The sequence below is a fragment of the Drosophila gunungcola genome, chromosome 3R (genome assembly GCF_025200985.1).
Source record: "Drosophila gunungcola strain Sukarami chromosome 3R, Dgunungcola_SK_2, whole genome shotgun sequence".
Classification (NCBI taxonomy): Eukaryota; Metazoa; Arthropoda; class Insecta; order Diptera; family Drosophilidae; genus Drosophila; species Drosophila gunungcola.
In genome coordinates, this window is record NC_069139.1 from 30,387,577 (window position 1) to 30,409,162 (window position 21,586).

A 21,586-nucleotide genomic window follows, 5' to 3' on the forward strand; every position below is an offset into this window, starting at 1 on the left:
GGACGTCTGTAGCATATAGCTCCCATAGGAACAATCGTATAGCTGCCATAGGAACTATCAAATTATTAAGCAGCAAATCATCATAGCTTTAATGTTTTTAAACATACACGCAAGTAAATCATAATTTTAACGTTTTTAAGAGTATTTAGTTTTTGAAACAGCTGCAAGGGTATATGAACTTCGGCTTGCCGAAGTTTGCTTCCTTTCTTGTTTAAGTGTAATTTAAGTTGGTCACCTGCTTTCACGCCTATTTTATTATTATTTACAGTTCTATGTAACCGATTTCTTTCTTCAATGTCTTAAGATATATAAATGGCACGTTTTATAAGGCTTGGTTTCCTAATGTACATATTATCAACCAATTTTTGCGAAGCTCAGCGGATCAAAACGTATAAAAACCGTATATTTCTTATTTAAAATAAAGTTAATATATACTTGTGGAAACCATATTATATAAAGGAAGAAGGAAGAATATAACCAATTAAACTGTTTTTTCAACTACCTATCTAGTTGAACTACAATTGAGAAAACAGTCTGTGATCATTATTACTACCAGGTTTTTCCATACTTACATACAGCACTACACCCACTTATTGCAAAGTCGCTAATGGACTTTACGAAGAGGCGTAGTACTTATGTATATTTTCGCATATTGCAGCTCATCACAGCGGCAGTTATATTGCTAAGCTCAAATTTTAAACTGCAATCTTCCCCAGTTGTTTTGTTATTTTAAAAACTCATTTTTTTAAGTTTTAAAAAAGAAAAGGAAACCGTTTTTAAGGATCTTGTAAATTAAAAATAATTTTTTTAAGTTTTTTTTGTGTGCTTACTTTACGGTCTTATATTTATTTTGCAGCTGAGGATTCTAAAGCATTCGACTCCCAACTTACTTAAGTAAGGAATATCTCACGAGAACTTTTAATAATTAGAAATACATTTAGAGGAGCCAACTTGTTAAGCCAATTAGGCGAGGGTTGCGGGCGTAGGGGAAAAGCTGGCCGTATCAAAAGGTTTGCCCTGAATTGAACTAGTTGATTAGGTAGTCCAGCGCCTTGTCCTTGTTATTGTTGAACCTAAGAAGGGCCTCTGAGATTTTCGATTCGTCAAAGCCCAGGTCTATGAGCTCGCTCAGTGGGATGAGGTGTTCGATAATCTGGGAAGAAAATAACATATTTTTAGTGACTGTCTCTTGCAAAAGTTCCTTAGGGGTCTCACCTTTTTATCATCAATGCCGCACAGGCTAACTACCTTGGCCACCCTCTCCAGAGGAAAGCCCATGGAGCTGATTCGTTGCGCCATCTTCTGTGCCGGTCCTGCCAGCTCCCTGAAGGAGTTCCTGTCCACCGCCACTTCCATCTTTGGCTGCTGTTCCTCGTTGTGGCTGTGCAGGCGCGTTCGTCGCTTCTCCGCCTGTTGCAGCTCTGTCTTCAGCTCCCGCAGAATGTCGGGGACACTGCGCGACTTGGTGGTAGCCTCGTCCTCCGATTTGCTCAGGGTCAGCACGGAGGATGGCGCTGGAGGCGCCATCAAATGGTTGGGCGTACCGAATCCGTTGAAGTAGTAGTTGTCTGTGTTTGTTTGATGCTGGAAAGTGTGCTGCTGCGGGGAGTAGAGGGGCTGGTGGCCCTGAATGTGGTAGAACTGCAATGATAGCCATTTATGAGATAATATTGTACGAACTCCTTGCCTTAAAGGATATATGTTCAGAAAATACTTTTTAAAGACTGTTAAAAAAATATTATATGCAATGCATGTTTTATTTCGCAGTAAACCATTGCTCTACTAAAGCTTGAATACATTTCACAATACATAAGATTAAATAAAATTACACTGAACAACAATGATTTTGGTGCCTCCGTTCGGTATTCGTAGTGTTTGCGAAAGCTTGAATTGTTGTTTTCTTAATAAACAAGGGAAAAATAAATAAAGAAAAGTTTATTCATCCCAAATTAAAAGAAACCAAACATATTTTTCTTTTTAATTTTTTATACAGCTTTTTTTAATTTGAACGTCTGACATAAGCTTTACGATTTTGAAGATATTTTTAATAAATCAATATTTGATTTTTGTCGTTACTTTCCTCCAATACTAATTGAAAACATTGAGACAAGCAGTGAACGAACAGGGTACTTCCACTTTTATTTAAATTTAAGTGTTAATATGAATTTATCTGAACTGTGGATGCAAACTATAAATGAATTGCTAATAAAATAGCGATTGCAAACAGGTTAACAGAATAAAGTCAATCGTTCTGAGCACAAGGCAAATATCTAGCCAGGATTTGATCGGAGTTACTACTCAATAGTGTCCCACCTGGTAGTGCTCCGGTTTGTGCAGCTGCTGTTGGGCGGTAGCGCTGAACACAGGCGTCAGGTGAGGCGTGGCTGGAATGTGGTTGGACTCGCACCTGCCCTCATCATCACAGTGAACATGGAAATTGACGCTGTCGAGCGTCGCTTTGGTCTCCTCCAGCGTGGTCATCGTTAGCTCCACAGGAACTGGCACATCCCGATGAGGCTGCTCCTCCTCGGGGCGATTCTCTTGCTGCTGCTGATCCCTGCGCTCCTCGAGTTGGGTCTGGTGCAGCACTTGGGCCAGTATGTCCAGATCGTTGATGGTCTTCAGCTCGATGTTGTCGAAGGGCGTGGAGTTCATGTTGTACTCGAAGTCAGCGTAGTTCAGGCTGCTGTTCCGCTTGTGCAGCGTCTGCGGGCTGGCCACAGGAGTGGTGCTTAATATGGTGGGTTGCAAGATGTTGTGGAAATTGCACACGCCAGTGGACTTTGCGTCGGGCGGGGAGTCTTGTGACTCTGTGGTCGGAGGTGTCTGCTCCTTTTCCTCCTCCTCCGTGTCCGACGACAGGTCCTCCGTACTGGGGTAGTCGACTGCTCCGAGCATTTCCCTCTGCTTGGCTTCCAACGCCCGTTGGCCGGCCTCCTTGCGGCGCTCCTGGCGACTGGCGCGCTCTTCACGTTGCTGGCGACGCAGTTGGCGCCATCGATGCGCCTGACTCACCACAGCCCGCTCCAGCTGACCGTCATACTGGTAATCCGGATGATCCGCGTAGAAGTCTTCCCGGAACTGCGACAGTCGGTTGAGGGTTGTCTGCGGCAGGTGAAATATGGCTGGCGGAGGTTTGTAGCGCTCAACTACCTTGACCGGGACATCGTCCATGTTATGGTAGCGCATTCACCCCAAATTTTGTTAATTAAGTTGCTACTACGCGTTTTTTCTCTCTGTTCTCTTTTGTTGTTTCCTTGAGCAGCACCGATAGACGATTAGCGATAGGCAGTGTCATCGGTCGCTGCTGATTTCCACCTTATAGCCTGGTTCTATAGGCGCATTAAGCCTAATCCACACAAGAACTCCCATAAAGCTTTAAAAATAAAAGCGATTAAAAGTCATTCGCCCCGAAAGTTTTTAGAAAAAAACCCTCAGCTTTTAGTGATGACCTTGCAGATGGCGCCACCTTAAGACCAATTTTTTCTGGTAGCTGTTTAAATTAAAAGTGGTTAGATCAGTAACGGGTATTGGATAAACTTTCGAAAAACCTGAACCTCTCATAATTTTAAAATTTTCAGAATTTAGAGTCTTGATAATAGTTAGGCCGAAGTTGGCGACAAGAAAGATGTAATGGAAACAGGGAAATATCGTTTTTTTTTTTTTTATTTTCAAGACTGCTTTCTATTTTATTTTTATCTAAAATTAGAAGGAAAAATAACACATTAGGCGGAATGCGTTTTTATAGTCTCTTCCCATAAGGATTGCCGGACTTATTTATGCGCTAGATAGGGGATGGGGATGCATTTTCGGTGCAACTCTAAATTCGTCCTCTTGAAAGTGAAAACATAGAATTCCCAACGAAAACGTTAAGAATGATGTCAAGGATGAATTGCAAAATGGAGGCTGCCGAAGGAAGAGCTATGCACAATTATGCGGATCTAACTGCCAATAAAATCAGGTACAACCTAAGGTTTAGCGGTTGTATAACAGTTAAATGTTGGTAACTTACTCATATTACTTTTGCAGTACCCACTTCAACAATCTTTGTTTTTAATTATTCAAATATTTATTTGTCAGTGAGCCGCAGCTGTTCAGCTCAGAATCGGAGCTTCATTTTTGTCAAAAATTCGCAACTGTTTCCCACGATGGACTTTGTGGGAAGAGGGTATAAACAGCGCATCGATATCGATAATCGATAGGAAACTTGCGGTAGTGTTCCGGGGCGTTTAGTCCATCGCCATGCTGTGGATTCGCATTCCCTGGTAAAGTAATCAAAACAAACAAAGCGGAATGTGCGATGTGGGGGATATGCGGCTGAACCAGCAGCAGCTGCTGGCCGAGATCGCCGCCCTGCTTCAGACTACCGTGCAACCAAGTGATGCCAATGCACTGATGCTTAATCAGGAGATGCAGAGACGGCTCCTGCAAGTCCGTGCCCAAATCCTGGCCATTCTCCAAACAGTGCGTGCCCGCTTCGCCCGAAACGAGGAGATCCTGGTGCGCCGGCTAAGGCCACGCTCCCATTTCGGACAGGACTCCATCAACCTGAGCGGGGCCATCCTGCGGAAGGGTACGTTCCGCTTTAAAGGCAACCTTTCTTCCGAGACATCGATGGCCGGAGCTGTCCCAACAACGAAGACTACGAGGCGCGTTGTCACACGGAAATGTTTCCCACCGACTTCGACATGCACTCTCGCCACGTATGGACATTGCTGGACAAGAAGAACGTGATCATGGGGATCAAACAACAGGTGAGCAGGTCTGTTAAGGGATATGGCTTTTCGAAATGATTCAGATTTGGTTAAAACTTTAGAGGACGGCAATTTTATTTACATATTATATACATTCTTGACTTGCCCGGCTATTCACTCAATTAAATTTTTAGTTAATGTTAGTTTTTTTGCGAAGGCAAATAAAATAGGACCCCTTAAGTTTTGTCAAAAAGGGATAAGTAAATACTACTACTAATGTGTCCGTAATTATAATTTTGTATTTCGATGAAGAAGACATTTCCGTCATTATACAGTACATATATTCTAGTCCAGAATCATTTTCGGAGTCGCTATACATATCTAGGTCAATTGGATATATGAATAAATTCTTGGATCCTTCGATTTAAAAACTAATTTACCTTCTTATCCTAAAGTAGTCTTCACTTCCTTTGATTTCAAAATTTCTAAAATCTTTAAACAAGTTTAACTTTTCGATTAAACCAAAATAATGAGACAGAATAAAGTCTTGGAAAATGTCTACTTCGTTGAAATAAGCTGTGGCCTTTTTATACCCTTGCAGGGGGAATTAAAGTTTCACCAATGAGCACACAATTTGGTGTCCAAACCCATATTTTGTCAACAAACCAATTAAAAAAGAAGTAGTTAGTATAAGTTAGTATAAGCAGTGCATTGATTCTTAAACTTTTTTAAAAATCAAAAATTTAGAAATCGTTTTTTTTCTTAATGTAGATGAAAAAGGACAATGAAGGCAAAACAACCTAAATGGAGTTGCAATTTAGTATAGTATTATATATAGATGGCCTACACAAATTTAATGTTTATAATTAAAAGAAAAATGAAAGGATATGTAAAACATTATATATATTTTTTTTACTTTAATGACAATAATTGAAATACATTTTATGCACGTCTAATTACTTCAAAGTACAAAAACAACATAAAAAGTATGATGGAAGAATGTATCGCGTGCAACATGTCGCGTGTAATAGTGAATAAAATTCAGTTAAAAAAAAAACTCTTAATATTTTAAGGCCAAACGAAAAACTTTATTAAGAACGATCAATTTATACCACTTTAAAATTAAGGTTATTAAATCTTCGATCCCGTTTTGGTGAAATCAGTGCTTGAACTGGTTTTAATAAAGTCACTTCTGTCTGTGTTGCGTGCGAATGGCTAAGATTTTTGTTAATATCCTGAAAACCAACAATTGCCCAAACTCAGTCTTGGCACCAATTATAGTGCGTATCAAGGGCTAAAAGAATCGCCTTTTGTTAAAATAAAATAAAAATTTGGAGCTTGTTTGAGTGCGTACGAATGTCGCATTCGACAGTGGAGAACTACAAATATGCGGCAATATTATTGTGCTGTTTAATGTTGTTTTTTAAGTTAATTTGTTTTTTTTTTGCAGTTACTTGACCATATTGCTTTGAGGAACAGCACAACGCCCAGCGGCAGCCGGAAACGAAAACCAATCGAGAGGCACCTAAAGACTCTGGTCAGTCTGCTGGCCACTGCAGACGGCAGCTTCACAGTCGATTGGAACCAAATCAGCACCCTGGACGTGGAGTATCGTCACTCTCCGTATAGCTGTGAGACCATGTGGCGGGTCTACCTGCACCCTGATCTCAAGCGCGACGACTGGTCGGCGGAGGAGGACGAGATCCTGATGACGGCGGCCTCTGCGAACCGGATGCAAAACTGGGAGCTAATAGCCAAGTCATTAGACCGGCGATCCGACTACCAGTGCTTCATTCGCTTCCATACCGCCCTTCGTCATCTGCTTGATCCAAAGCCCACCTCCCGCTGGAGCGAAGAGGACAACGTTAAACTCCGGGAGTTGGCTGAGAGAAATACGGCAAATGGCGTAATTAATTGGAAGAAGGTTGTGGAGTACTTTCCAGGCCGGTCCAAGTCGACGTTGATTGGGCGTTACTACTACGTGCTGCACCCCAGAATCAGTCACGGTGGGTATCCTGAATGCTCTCTAAATAGCTTCCGTTTTTCCTTTTGCCCTTTTAAAAACTTACTTTTACTTATTTATTGGCACTGTGTTTGCAGAAGCCTTCAGTACGAAAGAGGATATGATGCTGTTCGCCGCCGTGGAGGAGTACAATGGCAAGTTCCACTGCTTTCCACGTACCCTCTTCCCAAATCGATCTCTGACGCAGTTGCGTACTCGCTACCATAATGTCTTGGCCCAGCGCAACAAGACCGACTCCTGGTCGGTTCAGGACGACGCCCAGTTGATGAGCTTTGTCACCCAGCATGGGGCCTCCCAGTGGTTAAACTGCGCTACATTTCTAGGCAATCACTCCCGGACCAGCTGTCGAACACGTTTTCTGGTCATAAAAAAATTCCTAGAAAAGAACCCGAATGCAAAAGTAGAAGATTTGCCGCGACGACGATCGAAGAAGATGTCCGTAATTACTTCCGAAAACTGGGCGCAGCGTTTGCAGGAATGGCAAGAGGACCCGGAATCATTGGTTATAGCTGAGCAGATAAAAGGCTCATGGAAGGGAAGGCCCCCTTCAAAGAAGGCTAAAATCGATTCAAAGGCAGAAAATTCTTCCAAGTTGTCGAAAGTCGATATAGAGTTCTGCGAGTTCTTTAAGTACGGTTACAATCTGCCGCTGACACTTCCCACGATTTTTCCACTCCCGAAGGATGCTTACAATCTCGCCTATGTGGTCAGGGCCTTATCATATAAGCCACCGATACAAAGCTCGCTCTTACAGGACATCTCCATGCCAACTGAACTGCTCAAGTGTTACAATATAATGATAAGAAAACTGCCAGACGAGAAGTGTGATTTAAAGAGTCCACTTTTGCCGCCTAACTGGTCCACGATGATGGGGTTTCGGGCAATGTGCGTTCTGTCGGGAGATTGCCGCAAGCAGGGTCCGGCGGCCCACGTAACCGACTATGATGAATCTGCATCACCCATTCAGCTTTTCCGACAGCGGCTGCGAGCTCTCTTCTACCGCACAACTCTTCTCAGTCGCTTGGAATCGCATCTCTTTTCGGAACTGCCTGCTGCCTTGTTGGCGCTGCCACGACCCACGATAGATTTTGTAAAAATGGGTACGAATATTATCTTGACCGATACCGAACCGGAACCAAAGAAAAATCTCAAATTGGAGCCTCTTAGCGAGGACGAGATAATAAGTACTGTAAAAGAGGAGATGGAGTTGGAGTACATAGTTCCATAAGAATGTTTATCTGCACACTGTATTATAAATAAGCTTTATAAGTTTTTATTTTTAAGTTATATCGCGTTGTTAAATAATTAACTACAATAGCTAACAAATAATTTATAAACTTGTAGGTACTTTCATTGTGTTTCACATATATCGAGTTCAAATGCCGGACCGTTTGAGTAACCTAGCGATTTGCCTCAGGGTGGCTCAAGTTTCTGAATGTTTTTTAACCAACTATTTTATCGGTTAGTAAAGGTCAAATACTACGTTAAGACTTGATTTTTCGTCATAATGGTAAGGTACAAATCCATTTTTAGTTGGAAAAACTTATGAAGTGTTCCAGTATAAAACCTTCCTTGAGTTTACCATGAAAACGAAAAAAATGATCTTAATCTTCCTTCTTTCAGGTTTTTGTCATGCAACATGCGTTTCTGGTCAAAAGGTTTCAAAAATGAAAACAAAAATCGACTTAAGAAAATATATATTGCTTGAAAACACTGCATTAAAAGAAATGCAATACAAATTTTCGCAAGTTAACGTTTACTTGGTTTCAAAGACCTTCGCAAAACAAATACATAATTTCTTCCACATAAAAACTATTTAAAAGTGAACCAAAAGCTAAATTACTAGAATTGTTTAAATATTCATTGTCAAAATAACCTATCGAGGTTATTGTACATGTGGTAACAGTTCTATGCAAAGCATTTCTCGACAGCATTAGCAGGTTGTGGACTATTTCTGTTTTGTTTTCTTTCCAGTGGCTTCTCCTATTGGAAGTTACTGAAATCCGTTTTCAGTTTGATTGTGGGCTTTTGTGGCTTGGCCAGCAGACTTCTCTGCGCCTCTGTTGCTTTCTGGGCACTATTTATCGACTGCTGTTGACTGCGTATGGCCGCTTCCAGTTTCTGGCGCAGTTCCGGTGTTTTGGCCATCAGGGCCTTGAACTCCTGCGGGTATTTGGGTCCGATTTTCAGCAGCCACTGCAGCGCCTGGTCGTGCAGCTGTCTTTGGTACTTGGGCAGCGTCCTAAGTCTACTGGGCTCTGCCAGGAATCCAATGAGGACAGGCACCAGCAGCGTCAGCATTTGTATGTCTGTCAAGAGGAGGCGAAATATATATGATTAATTAATTCAACTTAATGCCGGAGACAAATATGTAACAACCATTCACAGATGTGGACAATTCGACCCATCCAGGTACACCTTCTTACAACTTACATGCAACATTTAAAGCGTGATCTTTTGTGTCATTAAAAACTAGTCGTTTAGCTATTCTATGAAATTGGTGCATTGAAAAACATCGAGTGTGCAACATACGATGCACTTCAAAACTACAAGACAGTACAAGCATCATAAATTAAAAGATTTCTTGAATTTCTTAAATTATCATCATGGGTAGTAGTAACTAACAACGTATGTTCAAAACTTTTTGACAAACACGAAAACATGAAAAACGAAATACACAAAGACAAATTTATTAATTAAAGTTTGACTGTCTTATATTTCTAAGATGCCATTTAACATGAAACGTGAATGTTTGACCAAGCTCTTCTATTTACCTTGTAGCAAGTTCATGTTTCCTAACGGTTGGTTATTTGTTATTTTTTGAAACAAGTGTTTTGTAAATGATTTGTGAGTTGATTAAAATAGAAGACAGAGAAAAGAGCAAATATATAAAAATGTATATTCTTGTTATGTTTTTTAGAAATGTGCAGTTCCTATAATATGTTTTTAAATACATTATTGGCCGGGTTCGAAGAGACATTTCAAGAAAACAGATTGAAATGAGGAGCAGCGCAGTGGAAAATGCAAAGACTATTTATTTGTTAAGGAGGAAAAGGGAGATTGTTAACTAGAAAGGCGGTAAAAACTTGTATCGCGTTCCGATTTAAAACACACTTCATTTTAAAAAGGGGCACTCCTGTTCAAAATTGATCTTTTTGGGCCAATATAGAACAAATAAAATAAAATCTATTGTTATAATAAAAATACCAAAATGATTTAAGAAGATTAATTTGTTGTATACCCTCAAAGGCACTCACAGGAGTACCCCGGAACTCAAAGTAAGACATTACAAGGTTGCAATATACCCATCTACTTACGATGCTGTGGCTCTGACAAGTCGATAAGCTGTTCCACGGTGACGATGCTCTCAAGAGTGACCTGCAGTTCCAGCTCGCTCGTGGGCAGCTTGCTGGCCTCAGCGTACAATGACTCGATCATCCGTGGAGCGAGTGCGTGGATGTAGGGAGTGGCCGTCTTCAGCTCCGCCCGCGCGAAGATCGATCGAGTAGTCTCGATGCAGCGCAATTTTACGGAGAGGTGTTCCGACTGCAGGCACTGCCGGAAGTGATTGATGCAGGGATATTGCAGCGAGGGGGTGGCCACCACGGAAGCGGGCGTGTGTAGGATAAAAACAGTGATTGCCAGCAGCATGGTGACCTCATCGACTCTCCTCTCCTCGTTATCGCCGGCCGTTTTGGTCAGATCCACAATAGTGGCCAGGGCACTCTGAAGCAACTGTTGCCACTCCTCAGATGTTTCCTCCACTTTGCCCCACTTGTGTACGCACACGGATCGCAGGCACTGCAGGGCAGCCTTCATCGCACTTGTATTCGCCAATATGGTACTATCTATAGCCGACTTGTTGGCGATTTCCTTAACAATACTGGTTGTCATATAGAGGACGGTGGGCAGAATTGCTAGGGCACCTTTAGGAGTACACAGATCCAACAACTGTTCGACGCACTGCAGACCGCTGGCCACCAGCAGGCCGTTGTCATCGCCCAGTACTGAGAAGAAGGAGGATCCTGTGGCCATTTTGGCGTAGGCAAAGTCCAACTGCAGACCGGAGCCACCAGTTCCTTGCCTCGTGGGGTTCATGCTTGGTATTTGGCGGACAAACAGGCAAAGACAAACCTCCAGAACGGCGTAGACGTGGGAACTTCCTGGCTGCATGGAGTCATCTTCCCCCAGCCGCTCTCCATCCTTTCCATCTTCAGAATTGGCGTTATCGTCCCGTTTCCTCTCCAAGTCTTCCCTCGCAGCGCGAATTGTCTGCTTTAGTATCTCCACGCACAGCAGTTGCACCAGCAACTCGTCCCTAGTCAGAATCTGTCTGTGTAAAACGTGACAGAGCTCAATGGTAAGGGCTCGGTCCTTGACCAACTGCCTCCTTGCCCAGTCCGAATCAAATATGCTGTGCAACGATCGCAGGCAAGTCACAATGTTTTTGGGTCTCTCAGAACTTCTCATGCTGCAAAGAGCCTCCATGCAAATGCCAAAGATCATGTGGAAGCGGTCTGCCGACAGAGAGCCATGGGTTATCTGGTTATTGTTCGATTCCGCAGCAGTTTCACTTGTGTCTTGATGGCGGGCAAAGCCCTCATCCCTCAGCCACAAGGCGGAGGCGTAGAGGATTGGGGGCCAACTAGTCATATAATGCGGCTTCGAGGAGTTTATTGTGTCCGTGGTGTAGAAGGCACCTCCGTCGTGGGGGAGCTGGGATTGGAATTCCGAGGGTAGCAGCAGCAAGGCGTGATCCTTCATGGCACTTAGCCAGTGCGTGGATAGATTTTGGAGCTCTGGTTGCACCAGTCCCAGAAGACTCTCTCCGCGACTATCAGGAACATCCTGATCCGCATCTAGATTGGTAAGGGGTTGCAAGCCAGACTGTTGGGCTTGGAGATTCAGAAGGGAAGCGGGAGCATTTCCGTTTCCCAACATGGCCACAATGTAGACCTCCGCCCAGGCCTTGAGGATGCTTAGCTTCTCCAGCGTGGCCATGGACTCATTGTACAACTGAGTGCTGTTGGTCTTGGAAGAGAGCTTACTGAGGGAACTCACAAGCAACTGGTGAACTCGTCTCAGATCTCCGATATCGTGAGCTACTCCAGAGCCTATCCAAGCGGAACAAACTTCACAGGCGGCGGCCGTGACATGGGATGGCGTATCCTGGGCAAAAGCCGGACGCAAAGCGGCTCCCACTTGAGCCTGAAACTGCTCCAACAGTAGATGGCCAGGGAACTCCGGTTCTGGAACGTTGGCAAATCTATCAATGATTTCCTGCAGCGTGCGCAAACCTTCTAGTCTTAGTTGATCCGAATCCGATGTGGCGGCCATGAAGGACATTCGAATAAGTTCCGCCAAATGAAGGATGAGGTAATCCCCGCGGGAGCGTATCAGTTGCTGCTCCTTTGCCTGCAGGAGATCAAAGTGCACGGAGCTGGCAGCTTCGCAACTAGCGATGATGCGCCTGACGCACTGGGCGGCAAAAACACGTGTGGGCCACCTCGGCTGCACTGCCGGATGGGTGGAAGTGTTTTCCTCGGCTCGGTACTCTGTTACGTCATCGGCATACTCCTCCTCCTCGTCCTCTTCGTCTTGATCTCCCCCGGCATCCTTTCCCTTGCCCTGTTCACCGGCAGTGGGATCATCATTGAGCCCACCCTCAACAGCCACGGTTAAAACATTCTTGCAAAGACTCAACCAGGAGCTGAGATTATCCGCAGCCAGCATTTGTAGCATTGAAGTGAGCGTGTCGTGAATGTTTCTCAGCATCTCGGCATCGGTTTCGGTGTCAAGAAGGGAAAAGAGCAATCCTGGCAATCCGTACTCCGTGAGTATCAAGTCTGGAAGCTGCTCAGCGTTGATGGTTAGAGCTAGGTCACACACTTCCTTCGCTTCCCGGTGGGCCAACTGCCGGAGACAGGAAACGGAGGCCTTTCGCAGTATAAAATAGTTGCAGGCCAGCATTCCAACCAGCGTGGGCACCAGCTCCTCCAGTTGAAGGGATTTAGTGGCAAACAGATGAAGCTGCTGCAGGCAACCAATGGCCTCGGCTTGGACGAGGGGATCCGCGTGAGCTTGAAGAAGAGCTGCTGAGCAGAGGAAGGATCCTCTCATGCTGGCCACTGCTCCACCTCCTCCTTGTAGTTCCGGTCCCACGGTTGTGATCAAAGCATTGACTACGCGTCCCACACACTGATGCACGTCCACGTGGGCATGGGGCACGGTAAGAAGGAGTTTCAAGCACAGCGTCAACGTGGCCTCCACATAGCCACGGAACATGGGTCCTCCAGAGTCGGCAATTTGCGCCAAAGCATAAAGCGACCAAGCCTGCACCACTGGCGATGCACTGTCTTGGCCCAAGGCAAGCAGGATGGATACACTGGTGCTCAGATGCTGCGACGAGCCCATGCCACCCACATAGCGATGCAAGCAGCCCAGAGCGTGCGAATGTCCCGTCCTTGTGACCACGTCCCTTGCAGATTTCAGTTTATCAAAGCTATTTTGGGCCAGCTCCGCGGTGAAATGAGAGTCTCCGACCACCTGGGCCAATCTTCCCAAAGCTTCTCCAGCCGCACATCGAATAGTGGAGTTGGCACTTGTCAACGAGGCAACTACCAATGCCGTGGCACTCTTTCTGACATCCTCTTGACCCAGACTCGTCTTGCTATCCGTCAGATTCTTCAGGGCACAAAGCAGAGCCGTAAATATGTTCATTTGGACTGCCTCCTGGCGACTGCTCTTCGCCTGCCGTATGCACTCTGCAAAATGCTCCAACATCTGAAGCCTGTGCTTGTTGCTACCTTGGGGAAGATGGTTCCGTAAAGAGTTACTGCCATGTCGATCACTGCCACTCCGAGTGGCAAAGGTCCTGGACACTGTTGCGACTTGCTGATCAGCTGGATGTTTATGGTTCCACCGCCACTGCTTCCACCAGAGGATGTAGCCGATGCAGGGCCTCCAGAGCTAGATCCGCCCACTTGGGTGGCCCAGTTGGGACGGTATAGGCAGCAGGAATCATGTTCTAAGGCGCCCGATCCCGCGGCGCTATTGGGCTGCAGCTAAAGAAATTAAGTTGAATGTAGTAACTCAGCAAAAACAATGTATATTAAGAAAGGTATTAACGATAAGCTACAATCGCAGTGGGCATGCAATACAAAAGCTAAAAAAACCAAGAAAATAAAAGAAAGGAAATCAAAACAAAATTTCTTTGACTACAAATTGTACAATACAATATATTATTAAGCTGAGGCCTGTTTAACTGCGCTTAACCTACTCAAAACATGAATTGGTTTTACACATTTTTAAATAAAAAGCGTTACTTAAAAACTTATAAGCGTGCAATTAACCTAGAAATTACTTTTAATAAAATCGTTCTTTTTCTTTTCCAACTATAATCTTACAAAGATAAATAAAACTTTTCAGCAGCAGGCGCCCCGTGCTCATGCAAAGTAAGATCAAACAAGAATAAAATCAAAATCAAATATACCCTCGCAGCTTTTACAACAAAAATTATATATTTCAATTTCTATGCATGTATGTTTAAAAATAATTAACTTTTCGATCGTATATTCGTAACTCGAAATTCTAAACCATCACTATATATCGGAGTATAAAAACAACAAATTTTCTTTTATTTTTCCGACTGTTCGATATAAGCGCCTGATCTGGCCCGTTCCGACTAATATATTCTGCAATAGCAAAAAGACTTTTCGGAAAGTTTCGTCCAGAAAGCTTTGAAACCGAGATACCGATACAAAAAAAGAGTATATATAGTGTATGGGGTCGAAAATGTCATCTTCACTAAATGTCTTCTTCACAAAGTTTTGACTCAAATTAATGTACCCAAGGGTCTACAAATTATGTATATTTTGCTTCTAGACTCAAAACATTCAGCGATTATTGCACTCCACTTACATGCTCGCCATCGACTTTGCGATTGGGCTCCATCTTTGGGAATGCATAGTGATAATAGAGGGGTGGAAAAGACAGTAAAGGGATTTACGGATAGATACACACACATATGCCAGGTACGTATTATACTGCTAAATTGACAACCCACCTGATCCTCGATGGTGCGATGGTTAGTTTCCTGCAGCCAGGTGCCCAGGATGATGGAATCGTCGCCGTGGCAGAGCGTCCGAAGCAGCGAGTTCGTGGTGTTCGCCGCGTTATCCGAAAGTGTGAACTCCGAGACGAGCATGCGAAGGAGATGCGTATAGGAGGCCTCTAGGGCATTGGCCGGCAGCAGGGTCAGAGTCTCGAAGAGACGCAGACGCACCATGGCCGCCGGAGCCTTTAGCTGAGTGCCAAAGCTCTTCAGGACTGGAGCCAAGCTGGAGAAAAGGAAGCATACGTCGTAATGTCATCAAGGGATGTATAATCAGGTTTAAAGAATTTATATCTTTGTTGGCAACATATGTAGGTGTAAAGGACGATGCTACTTACTTGACCAGCATGGCCAGGGCGCTCTCAATAGGTGTGAGCAGCCGCTTGGTTATGTCCTCATTGAGCAGATCTGGGCAATTGAGCAGAAAGCTGTGCATCACGGACAGCGCTCCGGCTCTGCCCTCCAGAGTAACCTGCCAGGTGAAGGCATCGCCACGCGCCTTCTCCGACTCCAGCTCCTTGTTGGAGCGCGGAAAAGAGTTCCGCCATAGTAGCAGCATCCGCGGTAAGAGGCCCTTGACCACCGGCGATCCCAAGGTCATAATGGCTCCGATTAACAGCCATCCGGCCTGGGTGCGATGCAGCGACATGCGGCTATTCTGGGAAGCAGATCGCAGCAGTTCCTCCGCACAGTTGAACACGACCTTGCCCTTGGTGTGGGGGATGCCCAACGGCGAGTACCGAACGCTTCCCAAAATGGCCGCCAAAGCGCAGCTATATCCGGCCACTGCTTCTGGCAAGGATCGCATCTGCTCGATGGCCTCCACAAAGCGATCGATCAGCGGCGTTATCTGTCCAGGCACCGCCACACAAGCACAACGCAGACACCAGGCGGCAGCCAAACGAGCAGCAGCACAAGGATGCACCAGAACGGCACAGGTGGCATCGATCGCTTGCAGGGACTGATCTCCCAACAAGTTCTGGGCGGTGGTTCCCAATCCAATGAGCAGAGAACTTAATTCCTGCAGCGCACACACCAGCAAGTGCTGACTAAAGAGCGTCTCCTGGTTGGAGTCCTTGGCGTTCTCGGGATTAAAGTCAATGGAGTTCATCTGTTTGGCCACTAGATGAACGAGCTCCTTGCAGGCGGCGCTCTGCGCCTTCTCTCCCAGCATCTTGCCAATCGTGGAGCGGAGTATAAAGTTGATGCACTTGCGCGAGTACACCGCATCCACGTGGGAACAGGCTGCCTTGGGATTGGCCACCAGATCCAGAACATGTGCCAGAAAAGTGCTCAGCTGTCGCTCCAGCCAGACGCTGCCCATGAATTGCACGAAGATCACATAGGCATGGGTTACACCCACGCGCACTTCTCTGTTGACTCCTGAGCTGCCTTTAATGATCTCTCCGGTGCCCTTGAGAAAAGAGGCTCCTCCCCTCAAGAAACCCGACATCAGGATGCCTAATGCCTCATCCAGGGAAACCAAACGTTGCGTAGCTCCCTTGGCCGCCTGTATGGCCAGCGCTTGGCCCTGTTTCTTCTTGCCGGTCGCTGCCTCGGCCAGTTGCTGGGTGTAGGCCAGAAGTGTACCCAGCAACTGAGCCACCGCACAACGCACTTCGTAATTGCTCCCGTCGAAGGCACGGAAACACAGTGTTCCCAGGCTCTCCAGCTCAGTCTGGTAGAGAAACGGCGCACTGTAGATCATCTTGACGACGCATCGGGCGGCGGCCACTCGAACGGCCATCACGCGGTCCAAGAGGCAGTGCTTGGCCGCCTTGTAAATATCCTTGTGCACGTTGGCGATGGCGGTCCCCATGCCGGCACTCACCTTCTCCAACGTGTGCATGATCTCAATCCGCGTTTGCGACTCCGCGTTGCGGAGCGTGCGAATAAGGATCTGTACCGTATCCTCGTAGGTGCGGCCCATCATCCGACCCAGCTTCTCGTACATCGAGCCCAGCACGCAGATGGCGGCGCTAAGGGATGAACGATGAACGAGAACAAGTTGAAATTGTCAGATAAAATACACACAAACTACTCACAGCTTGGTGGGCAGGTAGCTGGGCGAGTCATCCTTGTTCTTCAGGATGTCGTTGCAAGCGTTGACAGTGTCGAAGAGCATGAAGGTGTCACCGACGGAGAAGAGCGTGGCCAGGGCGCTGGCAATGAGCTTACGAATAGGCGGACCCGGGGCACCCTGGATTCGTTCCGAGAGCTGCTGGACCAACTTCTTCTGACTGGCTTTGATCTCCGCCTTGGACACCAGGGGCAGAGCCTTCTCTAAGTACCGCAGCCATTCCAGTTCAAATACCGGCCGCTTGTGTTCGGGTAGTTGCTTGAGAGCTTCCTCATTGAGGGTCAAAGTGTGGGCGAGCTCCATTTCGGATGATGACTCCTCCTCGGTGCCCGAACGTCCCCTCACGGATGAGGCGGCCAGTGGGTCGCTGTTTATAAACGATCTGGAAAAGAGAGCGAAAAAAATACAAAATAAATGACGGAATGTTTCATTAATTAAGCTGAACATATGTATATATATATGTGTAAGAGGCTGCTCGGAAAAGACTTTGACCTTGTCATTTGATTCTTCTAATGATGACAGCTGCATTATCGACTAAAATTTTTGATAATGTTTCTGACTTTGTTTAAAATATTAAAATTTTCGATTCCTTAATAGTGCCCTATTAGGGCTTTAAATGTAAGTATAGATGACTGTTTCGACTACTACTATATTATTTTATTGAATTTTATACGATTATACTGGGTATAAAGAAATAAATGGGGACAACGTGAAAGGGGCCGAGCTATTGTGTGGAAAAGCATGACTCGTTCGATGACGACGGTGATGACCATTAAGAAGTCAAACCAAAAACATTTTTAATATTATATATCGAAATCGTTCAAACGGAAGCTGCACATTCACCACCCACCACAGCCGCCCTACTTTGATAAGTGCTGAAAAGAGCTGTTGCCTTGGGCTTAATAGCAGCGCCCATTCACACAGATGGCGGCAAAGTCAAGAGAAGCCAAATTATAAATCCCTTGCCCTCCTTCACAAGATAATTAAATCGTGTTAAAATCCATAGGAGGTTATTAAAAAAAAAACATTTAAAGTGCAAGACTCCTTTTTTGCACACTCGTGTAGGGCTCCACACTCGTTTAAGGCTCGTTTTGTCTAAAACTAGGCCTTGAATTGACAAAAAGTATGGAAATTTGCACTTAGAGCAAGCAAAGCAGTATGCAAATCATAATGGGACAAAATTACAAGTTTGAACCAAAAACTGAGAATTGGGGTGAGAAGTCAAATTTAAGTAATAATAATAATTTATTCTTTATACCCTTGCAGAAAGTATTTTAAATACAGTCTAAAGTTTCAAACACTGTAAAGGAGACATTTCCGGCTTTATAAAGTATATATATTCTTGATCAGCATCACTAGGAGAGTGCAGCCGCCTTGCCGTTTCTACCACAACAAGTTTCTCAGTTTTAAATCTATCTGCATTAAATTTTCCCTTAGGTATTCTTTTATCAAATAACTCCCATTGGAACAATCTTGAAAATAAATACCCTTTTTAAATGTTTCCATTTGGACCGTTTCATCCAGGTTATTTGCCTACAGTCATTTTTTATTTCAGCTTGACGAATGGGAACATTTAAAAAGTGTAATAATTTAGTCGAATGCTTATTATTTTTCGTCACAAAATTTGATATAAGATTTTTTATATGTTGAAGGTGCGATCGTCTGGTCCTAAAGAACGTTAATATTTGAAAAATTTCGTTGTTTTCTAACAATTTGCAAAATCGTAAAAAAAAATGAAAATTAAATAATTAACTATTTTATTTACACCAATGTTCTTAAGGCTTCGTGATTAGCATTTGACAATACCTTTTTGTCTGTAGCTTTACTAGTTGAGAAGTTAAAGCCGTGCAAAGTTTAGCTATTTTAAGCGATTATAGAACCAATTTTTTTTTGTAAGCAACTGCCCAACACAAGAATTCTAAAACAAGTTCTTATAATTTTTTGAAACTGACAAACGAAAAATTTTGTATTTTTTAAATATACCAAAAAAACTATTTATTGAATATGTTTTGAACGAAGCATCAGATCTAAGCAAATTTGGTGTCATTACGATTGGAGCAGCAGATTTTCAATTCTACGGCAATATATAGTAGTCTCCCATGCACACGCTCTTGGTGCGCATCGTCACTATATCTATTATCTATTATTGAAAAGATATGAAATGGATTGCATTTTTAAATGCTAAATAAATCCCAAAAGCGAATTTAAAGATAAAAATGTGTTATTATCAAAAGTTGCGTAATCTCAAAAGCTATAAGACTCGAAAATAAAAAAATCTATACTGGCGTTTTCAAAAAAAAATCGCTAAAATGTGAACACAATAACCTAATTTTGGCTGTAACTCCATAATTATTTTACTTGAAGGAAATATATTTTATATTTTTTAAAATACCTTTAGCGAGTGAAATCTTAATTTTTTTTATCCGTTTTCCCGCTATACCATCGTGTTTTCCAAAAAGTGGTAGGACAAAAGATTTTCTGCCCGAGCTCTCTTATACAGTAAAATTTGTTTCAGGACCCTAAAACATCGCTGTGATACGCATATACAAACCAAAAACGAAAAAACGTTCTCATTTAAAAAAAAAACAGTATTTGTCTTTTCTGAACATTTAATATCTTTTTAACGGAGTATCGAATTGAGATAACTTTAATGTAGTTGGACGCGTATTAATGCCAATAATGACTTTCTGCTCCACCGACCCCAACACCAAATGACTTTCTAAAACTGTTAGTATGCACAAACTCTTATAAAATTGATACCTTTTGAATGCTGTATCATTTGTTAATGGTCAATTTTAATTTAATAATGTTACAAAAAAATGTTATAATTGCCAGGTTATCTGGTAAATGCTACTGTTGATTAATAACATGAATTTATTTTGGTTGGTCTAGGTCGTCTTTCTGAGATCTATCTGGCAAAATGCCAGAGGCATGCATAGTGCAATTTCTATCGTAAGGATATGTTTGAACCAAAGTGAGCTAGCAGGAAATGTGTTTTACCATCTGCAAATTCTGCCTCTCATGAATTCGAACGTCGTGAGTCTAAAGCTTTGTGCAAGATGATTTCATACTTTTTGTGGAAATACTTGTTTCTCAAGATAACATATGTGCAATTTCCTATGACTAATCGCCTGACTTTTAAGGGTATACCGAGCCTTAGGAGTTCTGGCCGTCAAGGGGCTTCGGTTAGTTGCTGCACTTTCCATCTGCTTCTTTGTCGTCGTTGGGCTTTGATTGCGGTTTTTGCCTCAAATGGCATGTGCGGCATGTTGCACAAAAGTAACTTTTTTCCCAGTAAATGAATCCCCAGTATTATGTTTGAAAAAAGATAACATAAATAGAAATAGTCAAGCTTAAAAATGTAACGTTTTAAATTTATATTTCACTATTTGCGATACGTTAACATTTACAAGCGATATTAAGTATTAACCAAAAGAATCCTGCTAAGCGGCAGTAACACAATGATGTTTAATATCAAAAGCCTTTTTCATATAGCAATACACTTTCATTTGCGATTCTTTTCTTCAGTGCTATAATTTTGTCCGCAGTTGTACACACATGCAACGCGAAAATAATCCTTTGGCGTTAGGACACCGAACAGTCTGCAGACTCGGGTTACATAAGACGCGGCGGGCTGCTGCGTTTTTCTTTAGCCCATTAACCGGCCCGCAAAAGAAAAACAAGTAAAACCTGTAAGGGGCACCAAATCAGAAACCAGACACCAGACACCAAGAACCTTCCCGTGGACTATGAGGTACTAGGGTGACCGATGGGTGGTGATTCCTCGGTGGTGGGTTGACTTTTCTCCTTGCGCCTTTTATGCACCCAGCCAATGTTTTGTTACTGTTTGCAATTACCTGCGCGCCTCGGATATAACTTTGAGCAGAAATTGCGGTGTGCGTGCAAAGTTTATGTTTTCCATTGTTGTGTTTGTAGTAACTTCACATTTCCAGAAAACTTTCTTCGCCTTTTCTTTCGCCAATCTGCAGCAGCCTGCAACTTTCACAGAAATCGATAACTTTTCCTCAACAGCACTTTCAGGCAAAGTTTTTAGCTACCCCGAATGGTATTTTTTTGCAATCAATTTCAATTATGCAGTTTAATTTGCAAAAATGTGTCACTTAAAAAAGCGGGAATTGCTAAAAAAAAAAATAATAAAACCAAATTAAAGAACATTACAAGCGGAACTCGGATGAAGAAGCAGAGCCAGAGCCGCTTACACTTGCTACGCGCACCGAGTACAAAAACAAAATGAAATCAAAGGAAAAAGCTGGCGAAACGTAAACCCACCAAGTGAAATAGTGTGCTCTTTTTATACCCTTACAGAGGATGAGTGTAGAGTGTACTATAGTTTCTTTCACGGACTTGCAAAAACTTAAATAAATATTTTAGCAAATTTGAAAACTGTAGTTAAAACGAAAGGCAAACAAACAATGTTTTTTTTTTAATTGCATATTTTATATTTAAGGGTATTCCAATTTAAATAAGTTTTTTATTTACAAAGGCAAAAAATATATTCAATTTTTAATTAATCGAAAACATGCTTGTAACAATAATTTCACTTTTTTGTTTAATTTCTGAAACATATTTTATATATATTATGTTTTCTTAATTAGATAGTAACGCAAGAGTATACAACTTTTGAGTTAGGTGCGTCGTGTATATAAATGGGAGAG

At 43.3% G+C, this 21,586-nt stretch overlaps 3 protein-coding genes across 3 annotated transcripts; 1 reads left to right on the plus strand and 2 right to left on the minus strand.

The window, feature by feature from the left end:
- Nucleotides 1-826: 826 nt before the first annotated feature.
- On the minus strand, nt 827-3,294 carry LOC128263195 (ubiquitin-associated protein 1). Its single transcript, XM_052998410.1, has 3 exons — nt 2,314-3,294; nt 1,216-1,641; nt 827-1,153 (listed from the first exon to the last, which is right to left on the minus strand). The coding sequence occupies exons 1-3, from the start codon at nt 3,187-3,189 to the stop codon at nt 1,028-1,030; spliced, it is 1,428 nt and encodes a 475-aa protein (XP_052854370.1). The 5' UTR covers nt 3,190-3,294; the 3' UTR covers nt 827-1,027.
- A 520-nt stretch (nt 3,295-3,814) lies between these two features.
- On the plus strand, nt 3,815-8,274 carry LOC128262447 (uncharacterized). The gene is given in 5 exon segments (XM_052997123.1): nt 3,815-3,961; nt 4,030-4,594; nt 4,597-4,754; nt 6,145-6,700; nt 6,795-8,274. Coding segments are annotated over 4 exon segments (2,166 nt in total). The 5' UTR covers nt 3,815-3,961; nt 4,030-4,293; the 3' UTR covers nt 7,946-8,274.
- Nucleotides 8,275-8,674: 400 nt separating this feature from the next.
- On the minus strand, nt 8,675-21,131 carry LOC128255219 (HEAT repeat-containing protein 5B). The gene is given in 9 exon segments (XM_052985161.1): nt 8,675-9,026; nt 9,492-9,512; nt 10,035-13,520; nt 13,523-13,781; nt 14,638-14,670; nt 14,783-15,056; nt 15,169-16,809; nt 16,876-17,292; nt 20,768-21,131. Coding segments are annotated over 9 exon segments (6,522 nt in total). The 5' UTR covers nt 20,833-21,131; the 3' UTR covers nt 8,675-8,700.
- Between the last annotated feature and the right edge of the window lie 455 nt (nt 21,132-21,586).